This window comes from Furipterus horrens, unplaced genomic scaffold (genome assembly GCF_987537825.1).
Source record: "Furipterus horrens unplaced genomic scaffold, mFurHor1.1.pri manual_scaffold_8, whole genome shotgun sequence".
NCBI lineage: Eukaryota > Metazoa > Chordata > Mammalia > Chiroptera > Furipteridae > Furipterus > Furipterus horrens.
The window spans coordinates 17,887,770-17,913,242 of NW_028327178.1; the positions used below are offsets into that span (position 1 = coordinate 17,887,770).

At 50.2% G+C, this 25,473-nt stretch overlaps 1 protein-coding gene across 4 annotated transcripts in view; it reads right to left on the minus strand.

Moving 5' to 3' along the window:
- CTIF (cap binding complex dependent translation initiation factor) overlaps positions 1-25,473 on the minus strand; it is a 252,226-nt gene that overhangs the window by 182,775 nt on the left and 43,978 nt on the right. For 2 of the 4 annotated variants that reach the window (XM_090285542.1, XM_090285541.1), the window contains exons 2-3: positions 9,991-10,198; positions 4,904-4,951 (exon numbers count right to left, since the gene is read on the minus strand). In XM_090285542.1, coding sequence (XP_090141668.1) covers positions 4,904-4,951; positions 9,991-10,170 — 228 coding nt within the window. In that variant the 5' untranslated portion in view covers positions 10,171-10,198. The remainder of the gene's footprint in view (positions 1-4,903; positions 4,952-9,990; positions 10,199-25,473) is intronic. The other 2 variants (XM_090285545.1, XM_090285544.1) reach the window with 1 other exon arrangement.

A 25,473-nucleotide genomic window follows, 5' to 3' on the forward strand; every position in this document is an offset into this window, starting at 1 on the left:
GCTGATCCCTGCCTGCCAACTGTGTCAGCTGGGTTCTGCCAATGGGAGACAGGAGGAAGGGTGAAGGCACAGTGCTGATGCGACATCCCACAGAACAGTGACTGAGCGTGGGCACACCTCCTCCTGAGGCCAGCAAGGCCCCTGGTGGGGCGGGGATGGGGACTAGGATGGCTCCTCCGGACAAACAGGCAAAGAGGAGGCCAAGGCTTCACACACGGCCACAGGCAACCTCGCCCCTCTGGTTAGGCTTTCCCAGCGCTGATGAGACTGTTCTGCTTTGTCAAATTCACCCTTAACCTTACATCCACCAACCAGGAGCCATCTCCTGAGTACATTCAGGGTGGGGCCTGAAACACCTCCCTTCCCAGGTGAGGCTCTGGGAAGGAAGAGGAGTAAGCCTGGGGTGCATTGCTGGCCAGCTTCCAGGCAGATCAGAGCAAGTGTGACTTTCTGGCTAAGGTATCAGAGAACTTTCCTGGGAGACAGCATCAGAAGAGAAGTGCGACCCTGTCAGGCAGGGTGAACTGGCCTGGGAGGAAGTGGGTCAGGAGGTTAGAATCTACCATCTACCATTCCAAGTTCCACTGGTAGGGCAGGCAGAGATAGAAATGAGGATCCAAGAGCGTGGCACTGACCAGCAGTGAGCGAGGGGCTGACGGGCCCCAGGGAAAGCAAGCAAGATGGTCAGGTCCACAGACCCTCACCACAGAAACCCAGCCAGGGCTGGATGCAGGCGTGGCCTTAGACAAAGTTGTTAGAGAAGGGAATTCGGTCTAATTGTGCAAACTCTCCTGAACCCTGGGGGAGGAGCTCAGTGTGAGTCACCACATGTAACCCAGCAAGCTGTACCCACGCTGGGCCTGTGTGATCTCCTACCTCCAACCTGCCAGCCAAGCAGCCGACACAGGGATGTCTCTGCTGCCTCCACTGAAGAGTGTTTCTTCCCAGTCCAAACCCCTGGGAGCTCCCCCTTCCCTGGTGCCTCTGCTGGGACTCACTCTCAAAGCTGCCTTCTTTCTCCTGAGGCTGTAGGTACCACCTCCTGACCCCGAGCTCACTGCCTACAAAAATTCCCAGACTTTTATGAGTCACCACCCAGAAAAATCTCCAGACACAGATCTTCCTGAATGGGCCCTTAGCTGTATGAGGTGATTCCAGGACAGAGAAAACACGCCCCACCCCAGCTCCTCAGGAACACTCTACTCCACAGCCCCCATGACTGATCCCCACACAAAGAACATTTCTCCTTCAAGGTAAACAGGTTTACAGCTAAGAGCAAGTCCTCTGGGGAGGGGGCGGGGTGAGGAGGGAGGTGATGTTCTTCTGAAAAAACTCATGGAACAGAAATAGGCAGGAAAAATGGGACATTTTATTTTTTATATGTGGGAACAATGACCATCAAATTCACATGGGTTTGGGCCTCCACCATGGCTGTTATAATTTATTTCTTTACTTAAAAAGCTGAACCAAAGATGGCACTGGATTAGGATTCTGTAAACAGGAGTATAGATGGTTATTCTGTACTCAAGGAAGATGTTCTTTTGGTTGTTCTCTGCTCTCATTGCTACCTTTAAAATAGGTCACACAAGAAAAGAATTAAAATCTGTTATCAGGCATTTGCATCTAGGATGGACAGTGTTTTAGGAGCAGACTTGGTGGAGCAGAGGGGATGTCACTGTGCGTGGGGGAGGGGGAGGAAAGCCCGGAGCGGGGGAGGCTGAAGTGCTGATGACAAACATCTCACACTCCCATGGCCTCTGGGCCCCCCAGACATCAAAGTGTCTCACGTGGCCAGAACCAAACCAGCATGCTGAACCAACACGGAACTAGACAAAGAGATCCCCTGCTAAAGCTGCTGCCATAAGAGAACAGATGTACAAATGGGAACTTAGTCTATGACAAGGAGAGTATTTCCAGTCGGGAAAGGAGAGGCATCAATAACAGACAGGAATGAGACAGCCGGCTAGCAGGTGAGGGCAAAACGACCCACACTATCCATAGACGACACATTCCAAGTTGGTTCAAATCCAAGATACAAGTTCTAAACTACATCAAAGTCTAAAAGTTCTCTGTGACAAAGGAAATCATGAACAAATCTAAAGACAAGTGAAAGGCTACTCCCCACAAGTATAACAATTTATAACAAAGGATCACTAGCCAGGAGATACAAAGATCCCATGTAAACCTAAGCACTGCTCTAAGCCCGTTAGATATAGTAACATTTATTCCTCAGATGCCTAGGCATGCTTATGAGCCCCACTTTGCCAATATGGAATTTGAGGCACAGCATGGTGAAGTAATTGACCCAGGGTGACGTAACCAAAAGGAAGCAGCATGACTAAAGGCATAAATAGGTATTTATCAAAAAAAACAATAAAAATGTCACATACTACATGCAATTTGTAGTCTTGGATAGACACTGAACCAGACTTTCTTTCCTTTTTTTTTTTTTTGTGGTAAAATACAGATAACATAAAACTTAGCATTTTAACTACTTTTAAATGTACAATTCCATGGCATTGAATACATTCACATTGCTGTGCAACCGTCACCACCACCCATCTCCAGAACTTACTCGTCTTGCCAAACTGAAACTCTGTCCCATCAAACAGTAACTCCCCGTTCCTCCCCTCACCCGGCCCCTGGTAACGACCATTCTACTTTCATTCCCTCTGAATTTGACTATTCTTGTGCCCCAAAGAAGGGGGATCATGCGATGTTTGTCCTTTTGTGTCTAGTTTATTTCACTTAGCATAAGTGAACTTTCACTCATCCATTCATTCACTGATAGATATTCAGGTGGTTCCCACTGCCTGGCTATTGTGAATAATTGTGCTACGAACATGGATGTGCAATGATCTGTTCACATCTTTGTTTTCAATTCTTTTGTGGGATAAACCCAGAAGTGGAATTGCTGGATCCTATGGTAATTCCATGTTTAATTTTTTGAGGAACCTAGGATTTCTTTTTATAAATAAAAGTATTTATCAATGTTTCTTTTCTGTATTGTGATTAGATAAGAGAATATCCCCGTTCTTAGGGAACAGACACTAAAGTGCTTAGGGAAAAAGGGGAATCATGTCTATAATTTACTCTCAACTAAACCTGAAACATTTCCCTTTTGTGCCCCAAATTGAACGCCTGCCCTTTGCTCTCCAAAGCTGCTCTTCCAGGGCCTCCCATACCTCATGTCTGGAACATCGCCACTTCTCTATGCTCATGCTAAAATCCTCAGGGTCATTCATTAGAAACTCATGTCATCTGTGCCTTCAAAGTGTGATGAGAACGGGACCACTTGCTGGCCATGCCGCTCCACACAACTATCACCTCTCGCCTGGACCAACGAAATGGCTTCCTCTCTCACCAGCCACACCACGTCCCTTCTCTGCTCAGGACCCGCCAGTGTCATCCTGTCTCACTAGAGAAAAGGCTTGACTGAGTCCTCCCAGGGCCAACGAGGCCCTGCAGACCAGGCTCTCCACACATTCTGCCTTGCTTACTTTGCTCCCAGAAGACTGGCCCCAAAGCTGTTTCTAAAAGAGGGACATGATCTGCACCCTTGACATTTCCTTTGCCCAGAATACTCATTCCCAAGGGGTCTAACTCTCTTATCTTCCCCAAATGTTTGCTCAAAAGTCCTTTGCTAAGCAAGCCTTCCAGGACAGCCCAGCACTCACGCCCCTTACTGCCTCACACATGCGCATCACCTGTTAACATCCTAGTTTGGTCTTTGTCTATCACCCATCCTTCCCCACTGGAAAGGGCGGGCTAGGAGGACGGGGGTTATGGTCCATTCTGTTCATCACTTTGTCCCAGAGCCTACAACAGGGCCTGAATATATAAACGTTAGCTCTAATTATAATTCATTATTTAGCCAAAAGCAACTGGCAGAAAAAGGGCAGATTTAAACAACAGTGCTTTATGCCAAAAACCACCAAACAATGTCTAGGAGCTCATGCTAAATAAACAAGCAAGCTAAAAACTACATATATGCTAGAATCTCAACTTTGTAAAATGTATATAAAGAAAAACTTATGCACGCAAAATATATTTGTTTCTGTCATAAAGTTATGGTAAACTTCCTTCTGTTTTCTGATTGTCTCTGTTTTTCCAAACATTGTTTTAAAAGTAAAATAAAAATTCAACCTATTAAAAAATAACTTGTGATCAGATTTAAAAGGGGTTTATCTCACTAGAAAGCAAGAAAATGCAAATTAAAATGACAAGAGACCGTTTGTCCCAATACACCGGTGGTAGTATGGATAATGGAACAGTCATTTAGGAGAGCAATTTGGCAAAAGCTATTGAAATTGATTCTATTTCTCACCATCTACCTAAAGAAACACTTTTGTATGTGCCGGAGAAGGCATATTCAATAGTTTTCCTGAAGTACCTGGTATTTCCATGGGGAAGTTGGGAAGTCACCTGAATGCCCATCAATAGGGGAATGATTAAACTATGGGACATTCATGCCAGGGGCTACCATGCAGCCATGAAACAGGACACAGAAGATGTAAAGGCCTGGAAGGCTGCCCCGCCCCTGCCCCCCAGGGCATACAGCTAGGTGAAAACGTTGAGTTATTGAACAACATATTCACTGGCTATAACTGATCATTTTGAAATAATATATTTCTAAAGTCATACTATATATGTTGGTACAAGCATAAAAAAAGGTGAGGAAATCAACTCACCAATCTGATGTGAGGTAAGGTAAGGCAAGGCAGCGGAATGAATGAGGCAGTCACTAAGGGAGATTGTATTGATAATATTTGAATTCTTGTGTACCATGAGGATGTATGTTTATAGTTCTTGTATAAGTAAAAATATAGTGTTTTTTAAAATAAGGGGAAAAATGAAACAAGCCCCCCATGCCCACCCATCCCACAGCTGCCCTTACACTCACTTCTTCTGTTAAGCTTTTCATGGGTGGTCCGCCATTGAGCGCTTCCTCCTTTGAGCAAAAATGGCCAGGGAAAAAAGGTCCAAAGGCAGGCGGAAATGAAGGGATGGGATAAAAGGGGGACAAGGGAACAGTGAGCAGGGAAGGCAAAATGGGGAAAAAATGTGAAGAAAAAGAGAAGAAAAAGCATTGTGAGAAAGACATCATGCAGATCTGAATACCCATCTCCCAGCCTGTCTGCAGGGCTGCTACTCTCTTTGAAGGTCACTTTGCATTTGTAACAAAACCCAGAACTTCTAAGTGCCTGACAGCATCAAAAAAAAAAAAAAAAAAAAAAAAAAAACTTTGGAAAGTGATCTCCACCCTCACTGGCTCTTCATCTGACCTATTTACAAGAGTTTATTGGAAAAATATGCCTTCATTAGATACAGTATATCTGCTCTTTACAATATCCCTGCATTCTATCATTTCAAGAGTAGAGACAGACCAGCCCCACCTGTGGCTGTGGTTGTCACCTTAGCAGATATGAGAGTCATATGGGGGCTGCTAAGAATGCAATGCCCTAGCGCACTCTGAGGTGGGGCCTGTCCAAGCTTCCAGAGCAATTTCAATGTGCAGCCAGAGCTTAAAGCCAGGTAGGTGATGGTCTACAAGACCATCCTCTGACATCAGAAGTGCCAAACTTTCCCCACTTATAACAACCAAATCTCTTCCACGAAAGTTTATTGGTCAATGAGATTTGGAATCCTAATTCTCATACCACAGGGGGAAAACTATATCAACCACCCAACAGCCTGTAGCCAGCAGGGAACCTAAAGTGGGGCGGGGTAGGCACCAGACCCAGTTCAGCCATCGCCAGCAGTGTGGTTTGGCTAGCTCCCATTTCTGTGTCTTAGGCTTTTCTTCTGCACATGGGGCTACAAATCCCCTGCTCCCAAGCCCAGAGGGAGGATATGCCTTTGGGGATTTGAAATCCATTGGAGGGCAGGCACTCTTGAAATGTGTCTGTGGGCGGTAGGGGGTGGTTGTAATTGAAAATATGGTATTCTGAAAGTGTTGGGAAACTTAGAGCATACATTCTTCTGGTTATTCATCTAAAGAAATGAAAGGCTCACTTTCTCCCTTCCCTTCTGTTCCCCCTTCCCTTCTCTTCCTTTCTTTCCTTCATTTCTCTCCTTCCCTTGATCCCTCCCTTCCTTCCATCCATGCATCTTTCTAGTTGGTGCTGGAGGAGGAGCAGGGAGAATACAACTGTACAAGCATCAAAAGGTATTTTCCCTCAGAGTGTCAACTGTTGTCTCAGATCCTAAAAACAATGACCTCACCAACTGAAGAGCAACATTCTTCTCCACTCCCTCAGGCTTTCTCAAGGGTTCCAAGATTCTTAACAATTTTCCTCTTCTAGAAACACTAAGAGATCACAGACAGGCAGATGGGGACCTTCTCTGGGGTTATTTTTGCTCTTTGTTTTTGGCTTCCATTTAAAATAGTCATCAGATGAAATAAAAACAATCAAAAGTACTTTAGCAGAAAGATTTCCCATTAGGCTGTGTCAATAGAAGTGTGTCATGTAGACACTTCTATCCCTGGCCTTGCTTAGAGTTGTCCACAGCTGCACCCTCCTCTGTAGTCTGAACCCCAGCTGTGTCTGTGCATGTACGTGGGACAGGGAGGGTGTGGTGGGAACATGATTGAAATGTCCCCCTTGGCAAGCAGCACGAGGTGGCCCTGCCCAGCGTTTGCATTCTTCCAGGGAACTTCAGGAAATGTAGAAGTTTTAGGAAATGCATCCAGATGTTATCAGTGGCCATGTTTTCTATATTCTGCCTCACAACCAACATCTGTTGAAAAGCCCCTCCCGATATGGATATTGGCGCGCGATCAGGCCCAACCTATGCCAGGAGTGAGAGTTGGCAGGGCAGGGCCCCAACTGAGGACACTTCTCCACCTGCTCTCCCTGCTGAGAGCTTAGGGTCAAAGGTGCTGGGCGGGGCCCTCCTTCCAAAATGACCTGCCCAGCAGTTGCTCTGGAGACAGAAATTCACAAAGCATTCCTCTGGGGTGAAGCTGCATGGCTTCCTTAGATCTTTTTCCTGTGAGAGCCCATTTCACCTGGAAGAACCTTTGAAAGATGCCCAGCTGGAGGCCACCGGAGTCTACACAGTGGGGGAAGCAGATGGCACATGCCAGGCTGCCTGCCCCCCAACCCCCAGCACCTGCCCATGGGGCCTGCTTCTGGGGAGTGAGCTCCAGGAAGCTTATGGGAGGCAGCTGGAGTTGGTTCCTCCCCTTCTTGCCCTAGACAACCTGGAGAGTTCATTTCCCTCAAAAATTTTCCGAACGAGTCTGACGGCCCTCCCGCTTCCACTCCAGGTCATGATATTGCGAACTGTATAATCATCAAGGTAGTGTAAATCAAAAAAGAAAGTTATGCAAATGAACAAACACATCATCAGACAAGACCCTCTCCTCCCCACGCTGCTTGAAGACTTTTCTACTGGAGCGGGGACCCTGTCCCGCAGCGCGCTTCCTTTCAGATGATTTCACTTCCCATGACCAGTTCCAGGACCCCTCCCCTGATCTCTCCTCTTCCCCTGCACTCCCATGCTCATACCCAGCCCTTTTATTCCCAATTACTACTGCATTCCCTCCACCCTGGGTTTCAAACCTCCCTCTCTGGGACACACCTATCTTTCAGCTCACTCCTTTCGGTACCAAGATTCAGACAATACTCTGACTCCCTAGGACGTCCAGTTCACTGACCCCCACCCTCAGTGTCCACCACCCACCTGGGGTCCTCACTCCCCTCTTGGCCTGGCTCAGTGTCAGGGAACATCACTCATCGCTGCTTCATCTACCTCTCCCTTCTCCCCTCCACTGTCCGCGCCCAGAGAAACCTCCATCCTGGGTGAATTCTCCTAACTCTGCACCTGCACAGTTGTGGCTGAAAGCAGCTGGAGAAACCCACAGCTCAGCTGCACAAGTAGGCGTCGTCTTAAAGGCGGGGCTGCAAGCCTGGCAGCTGCCTCCTGTGATTGTGGCTGAGCAGCTAGGGGCCCAGCCAAAGCCATGTCCTCTCTCCTACTCAAGGTCATGGCTCCAGCAACCATCCCCTCTGCCCTGGACCATTCCCTTCAATGCACAAGACATTGTAAATGCTCCTGTTCTGACCTCACTTCCCCAAACACATCTCTCCCCTTGACAACAAAACCTCTGCAATACAGAGAGAATTTGTATTACCCCCTGCATCTCTAATCTGTCTCCTTGACCTTCGCCCCCACCACTTGACCTCTACCTCTCTACTCAGGATCACCAGTAGCCCCGATGGCTCTATCAGGTTATCCTCAGTCCTCCTCTTCTGTGACCTGCAGCAGCAGTCAACGCAGTCAGTGTGCCCCCACCCCCACCCCCCCGCCACTTCCTTGAAGCACATCCTTCCTGGGGCTTCTAAGACTCCACTCTTGCCTGGTTTCCCTCCTGCCTTTCTGCCTACCCCTCCTGGTCTCTTGCTGGTCCGCCGTCACACCTCTGCTTTCTAAATGTTGGCAGGCCCCAGGGCTCAGCCTCAGCACATCCTTTCTCCCTGATCCATTTCCTCTGGCTCCCGCTCCTTCTCTCTGCCCCAGTCACACTGGCCTCCTGCTGCACCTGGAAAGCCTTTCCAGCTCAGGCCTTTGCACCTGCTGCTCCCTCTGTCTGGAACGCTCCTCTCCCAGATACCTGCACGGCTGCCCCCTCCACCTTCTCAGTGATATCTTCTCTGAGATGCTATTTAAAATTGCAAACCCTTCCCGACCTGGCTTTATTTTTCTCCATAGCAAACTCTGAGGCCCAGTCCAAGGACAGTGCCAGACACAGGACAGGTACCCAGAACACACTGTAGAGCGAATACTGGACAAGGTACACTAACTGTGATTCTAGAACTTCAAGGACACTAAGGGAAACATCACATATATTTTCATTCTCTCTCCAGGATGATTTTCTCTTCTTATTCCAAAATGGGGATAAGGTGTGGACCACCATGGCTTCAGAGTTTCCCAGGTTGACTTCTAGTTCAGAGTTTCAGGAAAGCCACAAGTTCATTCTGGCTTTCTAAAGAGCTGGAGGATCTGAATCTTCTGCCCACCCAGCCAGCTGCATTCAGCTTTTCTTCAAAGCAGGGCACCCAAGTAGCTCTCTTCTCCTTGTCAGAGGCGTTCCATGCTTAAGGTGGGACAACAGGTATAAGAAGTGGACACCTGGGACCCAGACCCTGAACAGCAGAAACCCTCCCATGTTTCCTTGTGCAGACAACACCCTGCTTCTCTGACCTTCCAACACTCCTGAGGCAGCAGGACCATCCCCACTGGCCAGATAAGCAAACCAAGCTTTATAGAAGTTGAGGGATTGTCCAAGGTCACACAGGCAGCTAGAAGCAAATCTGGAGCCAGCTCTTGAACAAGCATCTACTGAGGATTTACAGGGGTAGGTGAAAGCATCTGCGATAGGGTTGCTGCCCTCCGTGGCTCAGACTCTACTCGGGAGAACTCGAGACGTCCAAATCTTGGCCCACAGTCTTGCATCTGAGCCCGCCTTCCACCTAAGACCAGGGCTGCCGCAGACGGACCCAGGACGGGGTGAGCCGACCTGAGAGCCTGGTCAGAACCCTCCCGTGACTAACTAGGTGTGACACAGAGCCCTGGGGGAGTGCCCAAGGGACTCAAGTCTGTGGCTGCCAACCATGGCCTGTATTTGAACTCAGAGAAGATTCACAGGTTACAGCCTTCTCATTGTGTACATTTTGGATAAACTACAATCTCCAGATCTCTTCTAGGACATAAGGAGGACAGGGAATAGGGTAGGTACTCAATAAATCTGTGTTCTATGAATTGCATATTTGCCCCATGGGGTAGGACAGAATAGAGGTGGGTCAGAGAGGGGCTTCCTGCATGGATTGCATGCTCTGTGTATGTAGGGGCCACCTGCACCTCAGCAGTCTAGGGCAAGGCAAGCATATGCTGTCTAAATTTAGGGTCCCTTTTATACCCCCTTTGAGTTTACCCAGGCCCCATACCAGCCCAGCCCCCGTCTCCCTCGGAGGCAGCGCTCACCTGGGAGACATGGGACTGCGTTTTCTCGCTCTCACCATCACCCTCCGTCTTGTCTGCCAGCAGCCCCTGCACCTGGTACTCGAGCACGTAGCTGTCGATGAAGCGCTCAAGCTCCTCGATCTCCTGGGAGCGGCTGCTCCCAGCCTCGGAGGAGGCCGATGCTGCTGAGGAGTTCTCCATCCGTCCAGCTCAGGGGCCTGGGTCAGGGCTGCGGGAGAGGGAGAACAAGGCCCTGTGAGGCGGTGCTGCCGGCAGAGACAAAGCCCTCGTTAGTGGGAAGCGTATGCTGGAACTCCCCTGTATAGAGAGGGGAAGTGAGGCCCAGACAAGGCAGGGAGCTTCCCTAACTGACCAACACCGTCACGTGTGCGATGCTCGGTACTGGTCCAAACCGAGACCGTACCATACTCAGCCCGAGGGCACAGCCTGCAGCGGTTTCACCATCAGAACTAGTAGAACAGTCTCGTCTCCTGAACCACCACCATTGGACACACACAGAGGGCCTGAGTAAGGCGTGCACGGAGGTCCGAGACCACAAGGCGCTGCGTGTGCCTAGTCTGTGACCGTTGATAACAAAGACAAGATCCTAGTATGTTTCAAGGAACATCTGAATGTCAAAACCTTGGATATGAGAACTTTTTTTAGAACATAGTTATTTGCCAGTCATCAAGGGTTTGTTGTGGTTTTGAATAATGGATCCAAAGCAGGGCAAGGAATGGCCACTGGGTTCCAGAAATGCTGCCGAGTTCACCAATGGTGACCCCTCTCCCCCCCACACCCTTGCAGGCCTTCTAGAGTTTGGACTGGCGATGGTGGACACACAGCTTCTTCACTGGTTTCTTGACTCAGTTGCTGGGGTTTTGGCTGCTGCAAGAGCCTGCTCTGGGCTCCTGAGCTGTGGCCCTGGGGTTTTCAGCCAGTCCCACTCCTGAGGGAGTGGTCCAAGGTTTCAGGGTTAGAGCCCTCATCAGAGCGAGGGAACCCAGGTGTGGAGGCTTAGGTGGCAGTGGGTCTGCAAGGAGTCAGCTCAGATTGGGATGATCATGCCTAGTGGTGCAGGGCCACAGTCAGAGGTGGGGGTGGGATGTCCGACGCCTCTTCCTCCACCTGCCACTCAAGGCCTACAGTGGCGTTATATCCCTCCCACCACCAACACCCACTTTACCCCTCCACTCGCCCTCCAGCCCCCTACCTACACCGCTCCTTGCCCCAGAAATATGCCTGCGGGCTAGGCAGAACCATAGCAGGGTCCTGGGTGTGTGCCTTCTCCCAGTTACTCAATGAAACACTAGCCTAGGTAGTCCTGGGAAGGAATTTTGCAAATATAATTAACTTCCCAATCAGAGGACTTGAATTTAGGGAGACTCTGTAGGAGAGCCTGATCTAACACATGTACCCATTAAATGTGGGACTGTAGGGAGAGACAGAGATTCAAAGCACAAGAAAGACAGGACACGTTATTGGTGGCTTGAAGAAGGAAGGGACATGGGCAAGGGACGTAGCAGTCTCTAGGAGTGGAGAGCCATCCCTGGTCAATGACAGGAAGAAAAGGGCACCTCAGGGGCGAGGAAGTAAATTATGCCCAAACCCAGAAAGCTTAGGAGCAGACTTTGTTCCCCCCTTCATCCCCCGAGCCTCCAGACAAGAACTCAGCCTGGAGAACTTTGATTTCAGCCTCATAATACACTGAGTGTAACTCCAACTTCCAGAACATGGGGTTGCTGCTGTAAGCCACTAAGTTTGTAGTGATGTCCTGTGCAGCAACAGAAAACTAACACAGTGTGCTTCCTGCCTCTGCTTTAGCTCACACTGTACTCCTCACCCAGAAGCACTTTCCCCTTCCCTCCACCCACCAACCTAGAGGTCCTTACACCCACGGAATGCTAGAATAGCCCCTTCAAGGCCATCTGCAACTGGCCCAATCCCCAGGTTTAATGGCGGCTGGTGGGCAAAGGATTCACTCAGCCTTGGCCGATGGGCAAGAACACTGCGACTTCTATTAATAACAGGGAAGGCTAATGTGTACTGCTCCCAGTTCACGTGCCAGGCACTCTTCTCAGCACTTGATATGCCTTCGCCCACTTACCCATCACGACAACTCTATGAAATCAGTATAATTATACTACTTAGAAAACAGAGGTTCAGAGAGGTTAAGTAACTTGCCCAGGTTAGCACAGCAGAGCTCCAGTTCTGCCTGCACCTCACTGCCTCTCCATCCCACCTCCTGGCTGCCTGCTCAGGCCCACAGGACATTTTCCGATTCTCCAGTACCCACTGCCCTTCCAATGCACAGTGAACTCACATGCTGTGTGTGTGCTTCTTACTCTGCACAGGGGATACTGGGCTCTGGAGGGCTGGGCCCCTGCCTAGCTCCTGGCCTCAGCAGATGGCATGATAAGACTGATGTCCAGAGAGGGCTGAAAGGAGCTGCCTAAGGCCATGCCCATTATTCCTCAATGACCTCAGATCTTATCTAGGGCTTCCTGGCACCCTTGAAAGGTACAAGTGGAGGACTGGGCTTTGCAGAAACTTGAAGGGAGCTTTTCCAGGAGGATGGCGTGCCTGGCTCTGCCTCCAGCAGCAGCCTCTGTCCTGTTCTGCCGGGCTCTTCCAGACAAACGAGGGCCTCTCCTGGGGCCACACCTGTGAGGGAGGCCCACACCCACACTGGCTTCCTGCGGAAAGGGATAGGCATTGAGACCCATTCCCACCCTGTGGAGTACTGGTGTCCAGAGGGACAAAGAGGACTCCCCCTCACTGGACACTTGTCTTGGACACCCGCGTCACACCCTCTCAGCTGCCCTTTTGCTACAGTCCCTGCTGCCCAATCAGATTCGCGCACCTGATTCACAGCCTGTCAGCTCCATGGACACACGCCAGCGAATACCTGCAGGAGCCCACCTGGTACCCGGGACCTGCACTCCGAAAGTGCGAGGAGCTGCCACAACTGGGCAAACACCCCTTTTTTACAAGGTCTCTCAGATGACACTTCTGAGGTGCTGTCCCACAGTAGTGACCAGACCCATATACCCCTTTGTCTGGCTCTCCCCCTCCCATGTCACTCCCCTCAGGGACTCCTGCTCCTGGGGTGCTTCCAGGAATTCTGCTTTCTGAGGGGAAACCAGGCTAGCTTGTCACTTTGGGCTCCCTTGTTCCCAAACAGGGAGCCAAGGAGTCCCTCCTTCAGCAGAGAAGCCCAGCTTTGTCTCTGCACAAGACAGGAGGGAGGAAACATTGACTGATGCCTCCCGTTCACACCCCGATGGGGACCAAACCCACAGCCCAGGCATGTGCCCAGATCAGGGCTCAAACCTGCTACTTTCCAGTTTACAGGACGACGCTCCAACCAACTGAGCCACACCAGTCAGGTCTACAATCGTTTTCAAGTGTACAATTCAGTGGCATTAAGCACATTCACGATGGTTATATAACCAACATCACCATCCAACCCCAGAACGTCTTCACCTTCCCAAACAGAAACTCTGTGCCCATTAAACATCAACTCCTCACTCCTCCTCCCCCAGCCCCTGGCACCTACTGTTCGACCTTCTGTCCCTGTGAATTCGTCTCTGCTGGGAACCCCGTATGAGTGGAATCACACAGTATTTGTCCTTTGTATGCACCTTATTTCACTTATCATGATGTCCTCAAGCTGTAGCCATGTTATAGCACGTGTCAGAATTTCACCCCTTTTTATGGCTGACTATTATATTGAAAGTACAGACAACCTTTCCTTCATCCATTCAATTCACCTTTGTCCATGGTGAGTAATGCTGCTAGGAACATGGGTGTACACATTATCTGTCTGAGTCTGTTTCTAATTCTTCAGGGTAAGTACCTACAAGTTCTGCCGGACTTTTAGGGCAAAAAAGTAGAGGTACAGAGAAATCTCTCAGACTGGTGGAGATGCAGAGAAATAAAGGGACTCTTTCCCCCAGGGTTTGTTCTACCCGCTTCCTGCCTGGGCTTTGAGGTGTCCTCCTGGCTCAGTTTCCCATTCACGGTAAGATCAGGATAGGAAACCCCCAACCGGCTGGGCCACTGGCTAAGCTGAGAGTCAGTAAGAGGAGCTTACGTTTTAATGATCAGTGACAGTGATAAGGGGGATGAGATCAGAGGAAAAAAGAGGAGGATGGAAGAGAAGAGACGCCTTCGTGGCAGCCATCACAAATGCAGAACTCTGCAGACAAGGAGGCCCCACCCCAGGAACCGGCCATCCCCACCCTCCCTGCCCCCATGCCCCACCAAGTGATGGATGTGGAGGGACAAAAAAGGGACGCAGCAGGAGTGGGGGAAGCGCTGAGGCTGCTCTTTGCTATAAAGGGCGGGCAGCCCTGGGCCTGCAGGCAGGAGGGGTGGGCCTGGGCATGCAGAAGAAATGGAAGGGTTGGGAGACTCCTGGGACTGCTTCTCAGACAGGACTGAGGCCCACCTACAGCTGTCTGGTGAAAGGGGTGGCATCCAGTCTCCCCTTGGTGCTGTTAAGGGACTTCATCCCAGCCCCCGAAACAAAAACACCAATACACCATGTCCTGCCTGCCCAGACTCAGTGACACTTCCCCTTGCTGCCCTCTGCCCAGAGTGGCGTGGCTTCCTTGCCAATCAGCAGGCGGTAAAGGTGCTTCTGCTGACAGCATGGGTCTCCCTGCATGAAGTCAGGAGTCTCTCCCCACACCCTCTGGTCCTGCCTGCCTTTGTGTCTGCTTCCACAAGACCTAGAGGGCTGGAGGAAAACAGAGGGCCCGGGGGCAAGAAGCAGGGACCTTCTCAGCCTGCTCAGCATCCTTTCTTCCCACCCAGCGACCAATGGCATTAGCAGCTATAAATTTAGCCAATCCCTTTAAGAAGAGCCAAGGCATTAAGAGGCATTACCTCCTCCCACAGTGCCCAGGATAAATTCAGTGACCTGCAAACCAGATGAGAAACTTCTGCTTCTCTGCCATCAGCCCTTCTCCAGGGACTCCACCACTCCAGGCCCTGAAAGGGGGCAGCACGCACCCCTCGCCCTCATCAGACCCTTCCCTCAGTTCTCACCTTGCAACTCACCTGGACACCCTACCCATCTGGGACCTTACGGAGGAAGCCCAGGAAGGTCCCTGTTTCTGCATTCCTGACGCATGGTTTGTTTTTTGTTTGTTTTTGCTTTTGGCTGCTGCAGGGGCCCAGCTTCCCTTGGACCCCCGGCCCACTGCCAGGGAGCTGTGTGGTGCTGCAGGGGGCTTGCTCTGGGCTCCTGAGCTCGGTGGCCTTGGAGCCTGTGGGTCTTTCCACCCATCCTAGCAGGAAAGCCACTCTGAAGGTGGAGGTGGGTGCATGGAGCGTTGAGTGGACAGCAGAGCCCAGCCCGTCACCATTGCTCGGGTCCCCATTGCTCACCTGGTGTGGAATCTTGTTTACCTGGCCTTTCCCAGGGCCCCTTCCCTTCCCTTCTGTCACAGCACAGCCTCGCTCCCCTGGGCTCCCCTCCAGCAGCTGCCTCCTGGTGACCCTGTGACACAGGGGCCATCCCTTCTCCCTTTCCTGCCTCTAAATGGTGTTGGCCACTGACACCCTCCCCGGAGCCTGCACCAAGGCTGTCAGGCAGGGCGGGGGCAGGGCACAGCCATGCTGCCCGCTGGGAACAGAGCCCACCCATAGCTCTCCCTGAGGGAGCTGTGGGGACCCCCTTCACGATGTCCACTGCCAGCCCACCCCTCCAGATCTGGCCCACGCTCTGCCTCCGGCACGAATGGGAATCCGGGGACAATGCCTTTCCCCTTAACACTGCAGCTCTGTGCTCAGCCATCCCTGTCAGTGATGACCTGAGGACTCTGGGACGCGTCGCTCTTTGCAAAAGAAAAGCAGAATTCCACCAATGCCTCTGCAACCAGGAGCCTCAGGTCCCCAACCACCAGGAGTGGGGAAGATCAGAAGCTGGCAACATTTACTGTCTCAGGAGTCCAGGATACCTGGTGTCCTCTAAATTACCGACTCTCCCCCATGCACACACCCGGGTAACCCCTTGTCACTCAGACATCAGTCAGGGTGTTAGCTAGGTGCACACTGTTTTTCAAACTGCAGGTCTCAGTGATTTAGCGGGCTGTAAAATGAACTTAGTGTAAAATACAATCACGATCTCAGCATTAAAAATATAGAGCTATATTGGAAGTATCGTGAGTGACACACATTGTAAGGGGAACAATTGTTTCATGGAATTTTGTTTTACCTACACGTGGAAAATGTACTTCTTTCTGAAAGGCATGGTCTTAGGAGTTTAAGTGGGCCAACCTGCCTGGTGTGGCTCAGTGGGTTGGGCATCGTCCTGCGGTCCAAAAGGTTGCTAGTTCGATTCCTGGCTGGGTCACATGCCTGGGTTGAGTCAGCCGATCACTGTTTCTCTAACACATTGATGTTTCTTACCCTCTTTTTCTCCCTCCCTTCCCCTCTCTCTAAAAATAAATAAATAACCCTTTAAAAAAGAGGGAGAGAGAATTTAAGTGGCAGAGGGCAGCACATCCCAAACTTTAAGTTGCACGTGAATCACAAGCAATCATGTTAAAATGCAGGTTCAGACTCTGTGGATCAGAGGTGGGGCCGGAGATTCTGCTTTTCTAACCAGCTTCCAGGGGATGTTGCTGCTGGTCAGGATCTCACTTCAGATTGCCAAGATCTAGAAAACCTCTCCCTCCCTTCAATCCATTATTTGGCTGAGTCACCCTGGCCTGGGTTCCTCATCCTGACTCTTTGGCCAATAGGTCAGCTCCCTGAAGAGGGGCAGCACTCCACTTGGGGCCAGGCAGGACCTCAACAGGCAAAATTATTATTTATTGTTGGACCTGAGGACCACCTGCCTCCATCCTGGGCTCTCAGAGCCAGGTGCATAGAACAGCACCTGCTCAGAGTCCTGCATGGGGGCTCGGGCACATCTACCTGGTCTGAACAGGTTGGAGGACCTCAATGATCCTTAGAGAATCCAGCCCCGTCCTTGTGCAGATGAGGACACTGGGGCCCAGAAAAGGGAAACAACCTGCCTACAGATACAGTCATGCCTGCAATGCAGGTCCCCAGACTCTAGGCCCTCAACAATGTGCCATCCCAGGGGACACCCTGCTGGGCTAAGTCACCTCCCCCGATGACTGCCAAGAAGAGGACAGATATTCCTAAATACCAGATAACCCCCCAATCATGGAATCATTTTCACACCCTACTGAGCCCCCACTCTATCAGGGCCCGGGACCAAGCCCTGTGGTTCTTTCAGAACCTCCATGGCAAAGACAAATGGAACCCCAGGGCTCTCTCCCCGAGAACAGCCTCCAGGAGGCACTGAGGAGCTGAACTGCATTTCATGGTGAGGGGCCAGGTCACTGCGGGCCAGGAAGGCCAGAGATTGGCTGAGAATCCTTCTCGCCTCAGCACACGCACTGCAGCCGGTGCCCCAGACAGGCTTTGAGAAGGAAGGCCACGGGGAAAGGGAGCAAGTTCACCTGCCGGAACGAGGAGGGCATCCTTAGCAGTCTGCCAGGAGACACGTCACATTGCAGGCTCCTGATGGGAAAGTCCCCTCAGGGGAAGAACCCTGACACAGCAGCTTCCTGGGCTTGGACTCTGCGGAGGCCTGCATGCAGGCAGGCGGGGCAGGCTCTGGGAGGTCCGGCCCCCACTTTGTCCCTTGACAACCCTGTTGTCCAGGTCTGCTCTGCCCTTGGGCCTGCAAGCCCCAAAGGAGCCTCCACAGGGCTCCCTGCACTGACCCCCCAACCTGCTCCTTTGGCACTGAGCACAGGCTGCCTCCTGACACCTCATCCTCCCCTGTGCTGTTACCCAACTCTTGTCCTGCTCTTGAATTTTTTATGGGTTTTTATCTTGTCTTGACAAGACTGCATGGTCCTTGAGGCCCTGCTCCATCCTATACCTCCCATGACCTCAAGCCCAGGACAAAGACTGGCTTGCAACTCCCCAGCCTTCCCACGCCCACCTCAGGACACTCTTGCCCAGACAGTGGGCCTCCTTGGAGCTCCCACTCACTGCCGCTGGGCCTTGGCTCTCCCCCAGTCTCTCCCAGCTCTTAGGACATTAAAGCCAAGGGTGCTGGGAGTGGACGTGTCCAATCTCCCTTCCTACTGGCCACCAAAGCCACGGGTCAAGAGCCTCCTCAAGGCAATTCACCCCAACAGGTACTGAGCGCCTGCTGTATACCATGCCCTATAGGCACCAGGGGGCATGGAAGTCACAGGTAAAGCCCCACAGGGAAGATAAAATATCAAGGCTGGAGGATTACTGGCCAGCTAGCCACATCCCTGACTGGAGTCAGGTGGCTTCCTCACTGCCTCCAGCTCCTAAGATAGGGTAATATAATGGTTATGGTTTCCGATGCTTGCTTCCAATGCTGGCCAATTCACTGACCTTGGGCAGCCTGTATCCTCATCTTTAAAGTAGACTGATGATGCAACCACCTCATAAGGTGTTGTGAGGATTAAGTGAGAGAATGCATGAGAATGTGCTCAACACAGCTAGGTATACAGCAAGCACTCAATTATTGGTTGTGATCTGCCGCTGCTATGCCCTACTTTGTCTTCTGCATTCTCTCCCACCTCTCTGAATTGCACCCTCTCCCTCTAGGTCCAGCTCCAGACACACCTTCTCCATGAAGCTCCTCCTTGGCCACTCTGGCTACCACTCGTCACTGCTGTTTCTGCACTCCGGCTAGCCACAGATTCCACTACTCCCTAATGCCTCCCCACTCTGAACTGCCTGTGCCCTGCATGGGCCTCAGTTTGCCCCTTTCCTGTATTCTTATTCCTGGGTTAACTTTCAGCTTTACCAACCTGCATGGACTGACTCACGGAGACTCTTGCTCTCTCCTCTATGGACTCTGGGGGTAGATAGGATGGGTCCACTGCTGGTCTTCAAAAGCTTCTGAGTTGACGGACAAAGAGTAAAAATCAACTCGGAGCATGCCGGGGAGGGAGACCAACAGTGTCCTGCTCTGAACCTGGCAGTGTACCTGCGAGAGCACCTCAGGTCAAGACCAGAAAGCTCCTCCAAGCATGGGGGCCCAACACCTGAGGGCTTCCTTCTCAGGTGACACTCTCCCCAGTGTCTCTCTCAGGGTAACCAGGGTCTCTAGTCAGATCTCTTTCTGCTGGCAACAACTTCCTGAACTAGAGCCCAGCTGGAGCAGTGACAGTGTTGGGCAGTTTCCAAGTCGATGGGGTCTCCGAAACTGGGAACAGGTTCCACACAGCCTGACCCTTGGCAGGGCTGTGACCCTGCAGGTCTGGCCTGTGGCTGGGAAGGCAGAGCTGGCTTACTGTGAGAGCAGCACCCCTTTTCCTCTCCCTTCTTCTGCCTTAATGATGGCTCCTGGACCACCCCGACCACCCCAGCTCACAGTGACCTCCACCCTTTGGAACACCCAGAGCAGCTGCTCATGGGACCTTTGACCTCTGCCCCTGCTCTGGATGACTAAGTGGACAGGAGCATAACCACAAAGCAGAGATGGCAAGTGCTTGTTTGGGGCCCCGTCTGGACTACAGTGTGTTTTGTTTTGCCTGTTCAGTATTTTAAAAATATTTGAGCCAACATTTTAAAATTAAGACATTTCATGTAAAACACACACACACACACACACACACACATTTCTGATTTTCTTAAAAAGTTGGGAGATCAAAAAAAAATTGTTTTTAAGGAAAAGAAAAGAAGAAGAAAAATTTAAAAAAATAAAAGGATATTGGGAGATCCAGCAACACTGTCCCACCTTACCACACTGCAGCATCAGCTAGAGCTAAGTGAGGCTGACCCTTTCAGATGGGACATGGAACTTCTAGTTCTCCACAGACCTCAGCACTCCTTAACATCTTCACAAGGCTCAAACCATCATTCTCACATGGTCCCACGCTCACTCACACGTTATCTGCCTGGCCCTCACAGGCATCTGAGTTTGAGACCTTCTCTAAGAAAGTAACTGTAGGTGAATCATAGGTCAAAAATGACAGGTGTCCCTAAGAACTTGGAAATCAAGAACAAGGACAGTCCAAAACAGAAATACACAGAATAATTGCAAAGAAAAAGAAAAGTTTCTAGAAGGACTCAATGCCAACCTGGCTGCAGGCAGCCACAGACATGACAGGAAGTCTGTGTCACTGTGCAAGGACAGGACTGCACTGGAAGCAAAGAAAACAGCCAACCACAGAAAGCAGAGTAGCCCCCAGCTCTGTCCAGGGAAAGGGATGCCCTTTCTGCATATCTCAAGGGAGGGGAGAAGGGGCATATAAATGCACAGGGCTGTCCTGCCGCTCCCCTGAATGCCCTGCCCACACTCCAGCTCAGCCCTGAAGTGGTCTGAAGGGCCACTTCCTTCCCCAACTAAACCAAGAGCTCTTAGAGGCCCAGATGTGTCTGCTCCTTCTCTCACCCCCAGGGAGCCACACCTGGGCCCACTGCATGTTTAGTTAATCCGTGAGTATTTGATAGTGGACTCCCTGCAATGAGGAAATGGCCAGCAGGTAACTACATTCTGTCCCCTCTGATAGCAGCAGACGGGAGCCGTGGATGCAGCTAATACAGCAAGGCTGGGCGGACCCCTCTTTGCCTGCGTGGCCCATGTGTGTCAGTTGCAATGCCTGAGGCCCCTAGACAGTAACCTCCGGAGTTTCAAACTCATCCAGGGTCCAGGGCTCTTAGAGCTCTCCCTGAATTCTCTATGAGCCACAGGGAGATAAAGAGCTGACCAGCCAGAGCCCAGGAGTGTAAAACCCACAGAAAACAAAAGGCCAGACCCCCAATTCCTGGAGCAGCTGCCTCTGCCTTTGCTTGGAGGCCCCCAGGAAGGGCTACTCCTACCCAGGGTCAGCTGCCCCCTGACCTTTGCCAAAGCTGGAAAGCAAGACACCAATGTTGGACTCCCCGCAGACCGTTGGTTTCCAGTTTTCCTCTCATACCCTATTTATTTTTCTAAAGCAATTCTAAATGGCTCTCCCTGATAAATAAAAGATACTAACATTTGCTGAGCATTTATTATGTGCCAAGCCCTGTGATAAATACCTGGTATATATTCATTTAATCCAAGACAATTCTATAACATAGGCATCATTTTTGTCCCCACTGTACAAATGAGGAAACTGAGGCAGACAGTAGTTGCCCACACACTTTCTAGTTATGTCTTCAATGCTGTGGGACACAGAGCCCCGATCACGGAGGTTTCCGGCGATGGATGGGCAAGCCAGAGATGAGAGCTGTTGACCAGAGACATGATGAAGATGCAGGTAGTTCTCCTGGAGTTAGTTTCCCCAAGTGTTTCTCTGTGGGACATGCTGACGTTAAGTAATTAGAGAAATAGGCAGCCAGAGTCTGAGCTCCAAGCCATTTCCTCTGAGAACCCACTACAGTATACAGTCTGTGGACAGGGATCATTTTATCTTTCTCATCATCATATACTTTCAGGACCTGCACAAAGTACAATCTAAAGAAGATGCATGGAAGGCCATGGGCTACCTGCAGGAGGCCCATGGAATTGCCCATCCAAGGTCTCTGTGACCTAGGAGCTCTCTCCCCAGGGCTAGGCTGGGGGGCTGCAGCAAAGACACCCAGATGCAGCCAGATGCATTGCAGAGAGAGCCCCCTTGGTGGTAGATCCTGGATGGCTGTCCATCACAATCCTCAGGTTCTCTAGTCCCATTATCCCTGAGGCTAATTTCACCCACTAGAGTGTGGTAGCAACAGATAACCTCTTTACACGTACCCAGCAGGAGCAGTCTGCAGCCAGTTACAACTATGGGGAGCAAGCAAGTTAATTAATTGGGAAACTCCCCACAGCCCTCTACACACTCCCCTCTGCTGAGACACAGGGAAGAAGAGACATAAAGGCACAAAGGGGCCTTCCATTGGGGAAAGGACTGAGCAAATAACCGAGTCAAGAGTTGGTGAGGACATGGAGAAATCAGAGCCCTCACACACTGACAATGCCAATGAGAATATGGTGTGGCTGCTTTGGAAAACAGTCTAGTAGATCCTCAAACGACTCAACACAGAGTTAACATAGAACCCAACAGTTCTATTCCTAGGCATATACTCAAGAGAAATGAAAACATACATCCATACAAAAACTTGTACATAAATGTTTTTAGAAGCCTTATGAACAATAGTCAAAACATGGAAACAACCCAAATGTCCACAAAATGTGATACAGGTACATACATGCAATGAAATATTACTTGGCCATAAAAAGGAATGAAGTACTGATACACGCTGAAATACAAATGAATTTTAAGATCATTATGACTCCATTATATGATTCCACTAATGTAAAATGTCCAGAATATGAAAATTTATAGATACAGAAAGTAGACCATAGTTGCTTAGGGTTGGGGAGCAGGAAGGGATAGGGAGGAAGGATGGTGGTGGCAACAGCTAAAGGGTATGAAGTTTCTTTTGGAGGTGATGAAGATGTCCTAATACTGACTGTGGGTGCCCATATCTGTGATTCTACTGAAAACCATCTAATAGCACACTTTAAAAAGGTGAACTGTATGGTATGTGAATTATCTCAATGAAGTTTAAAAAAATTAGTGTATCTAAACAAGCTGGCTCCAAGATGATGGCCTTGGGTCAGAATCTCTGGACCATTATCTTGGAGAGCTCTCCAGAGAGCACTGTGCTGGTGAGAATCATCTAAACCTGTATATGAATCAACAAAAAGCCTGAAAAACTCAGTCTATTTTCCCACTGAATCTGGGAGAAATGTCTGTAACTTTTTTAGAAGGGATTCTGCTGCCTCACCAAAGATGGGGATGCATCTCCTGGAGCAGCTCCATCCATCCGTCCATCCATCCATCCATCCATCCATCCATTTATCCATCCAACCATCCATTCTTTCATTTATCCATCCATCTATCCATATATTGATCAATCCATCCATCCAGCTAGCCGGCCAGCCACCCATTCATTCATACAGTCATCCATCCATTCATTTAAAAAGTACTCACTCAAGCTTGGTGTTAGGTGCTAGGGACACAACAGGTAGGGGAAGAGAGTAACCAGACAACTGATATCATGAGTCAAGTGCTGTGGGTCTCAGAGGAAAAGCACCAACGCATGAGAGGAATAATGACAATACTATTTTTATTAACTTGCCCTAATTGAAAGAAAAACACAAATGTGACTTGTTGTTGTCGGCAGCCGTCCATCTCGAGAGATGATGGTGTAGCTTCTTAAGAGTCTATCTGCACCGCCGAGAATGGCTGTGCAGTCCGACTCGGGAGTGACACGGTGTCTGTCTCCTCCCGTGTTGAATCGACATCTTGCGATGACGCTGGAGTGTCCTCTCCAGTGGAGCTGAAGCTACAGAGCCTGGGCAGGGTGATATGGAGGGTCTGCTGTTGCCCATGCAGCAGACCCCCCCTCTCTTCGCAGCTGAAGGGTCCAAGGGAAAGACGGAGTCAATACAGCTTGGCTTCAGGTGCGCCGCAGGAGTTGCCGGTGTTGACTGCAACGTCAAACCGCCTTAGGGACTCCGGCTCCGGATTTTCTGTCGGGGTTTACTCCCTTAGCCTTTCCCCTGAAAAGGTATGCCGCAAGGCAGCGGAGGTTTTTTGGAGTCAGAGTTTTCCTTCTCTGATGTGCCCTGACTGGAAGATCGAACCAGCGACACTTAGCTCGCAAGCCGACGCTCAATCCACTGAGCCAAACCAGCCAGGGCTCACAAATGTGACTATTATATATGAAAACCAGGAGAAACTTTAGAAAGTAAAGTCATCAGTTGTAAGATCCACTGTTATTTTATGAGCCACAAAAAAAAAGAAAAATGCTGCCAATTAAACTATGATATAATGCCTTTATATCATAGTCTCGTGTGGCTTTGAGATCCTTTCATCTCTTCTGAGGAATGGTGGGGATTTCTCCTGCCTTTGGAGGTAGCATTGCTTAGCATGCATAAGACTGGCAATTCTTGTTGTTTTCAAAGCATGAGATTGCAGTTTTTTCCCCAACAGTGAATATTTGCTTTTCTGATATCAAATCAATGCTCTGCTACTGTTTCCATGCCCTTCTTTGTGAGTAGTAAATTTTGGTGCCAATAATAAATCATGGTGAGGTCTTTTTGAAGACCATGAATGACAATTACACTGAACATGTGAACAACCAACAGTGCACCTAATTCGACCAAGGTCACGACAGTCTGAAGAGCAGGACCACATTCACGCCTGCTTAGGCAATGACGGCTATGTCATACCTGTCATGTGGCTGGCGGCCAGCAATAGTAAGATGCACCCTGACCTCAGACATATTAACACACGAAAAATAAACACAGGAAATAAGCAAACCAATCCCACATGTTATAGGTGAGGAAACGTAAGCATGGAGCTGAGATGTGACACCCCTAAACCACAAGAGCCAGGACTAAAACCCTTGGGAGCTGAGATCTGTGCCGATGCTTCTTCAACCCCCTCAGGCTACTTCCAGGAGACCTGCCATCTCTCAGCCTGTCTTACATTTTCTTACTTAAAAAATAAAAACAAACAGCAACAAAAAACAGTATTTTAGAGCATACACGACAGTACGATTAACCTATAGGTACACGCAGTCAAACTTAGTCCTACCAACCTCATGAAGACAGATGAGAAGTGTCATTCCGATACCACCTTGGGAGCATTCATTGACAGCTGCTGGGGGACTGCATTTCCACTCCCCACAGGCTGGTCCCCAGGCTGCCACGTTTATAAATGAGGCCATCCAGGTGCTCAGTCATTCAGTCTCCCTGGGGGCGAGGCCCTTGGAGAGACTGCATCCCCATCACCTTCTCTAGAGAGTCCAGAACGTTAGAAGTCATGACGTCTGTTGTAGGCAGACAGTGTCCAGAGTTCAGGAGGTTGCTAAGTCGATTCACAGTATCTAAAATGGTGCTCACGTCCTGGCAGTAGGGCAGTTTTACTGGGCACTGAATCGAGGAGGGGAAAACACATTTTTCTTTTTGAGCCTGGGATTACGGAGCTGGTCCTTTGACATTGACCGAGGTTAACAGGGTCAGGTCCTCTTTGCTTCAACAAAAACTTGAAACATTTTCCTACAGCTGGATAAGGAATGGGCCTGAAGGTTTTGAGGTGGAGGTGGATCCAGTTCAGCGGAGCTGAGATACGCCTCCCGGAATGCAAGGCCAAGGCTGGGGAGCCAAACCAGAAATGTGCCTGCCTAACATGCATGAGAACCGCAGCAGCGGAAACGCCCTCCCTGCACAACTGAGCACGAGGGGCGCACATCTTGGATTTCAGCAGAGTCCCCTCTCACCAGGGACACACCAGTGTAAGCTGTAACTAACAGGAAGAGCTGCGCTAGGATAGATGGAACAGGAGGCCACGCAGGGCTGGTCAGAACTATTGGGGGGACAGGTAATGATGAATTTGTCCCTCTCATCCAGCACTATCCAAGGGAGAAGAAGATATCCAACATTCTGGTCTGATTTGTAGTGACAGGCGAAAGAACAGAGCTGGGGACACTGAACTTTCAGAGTGC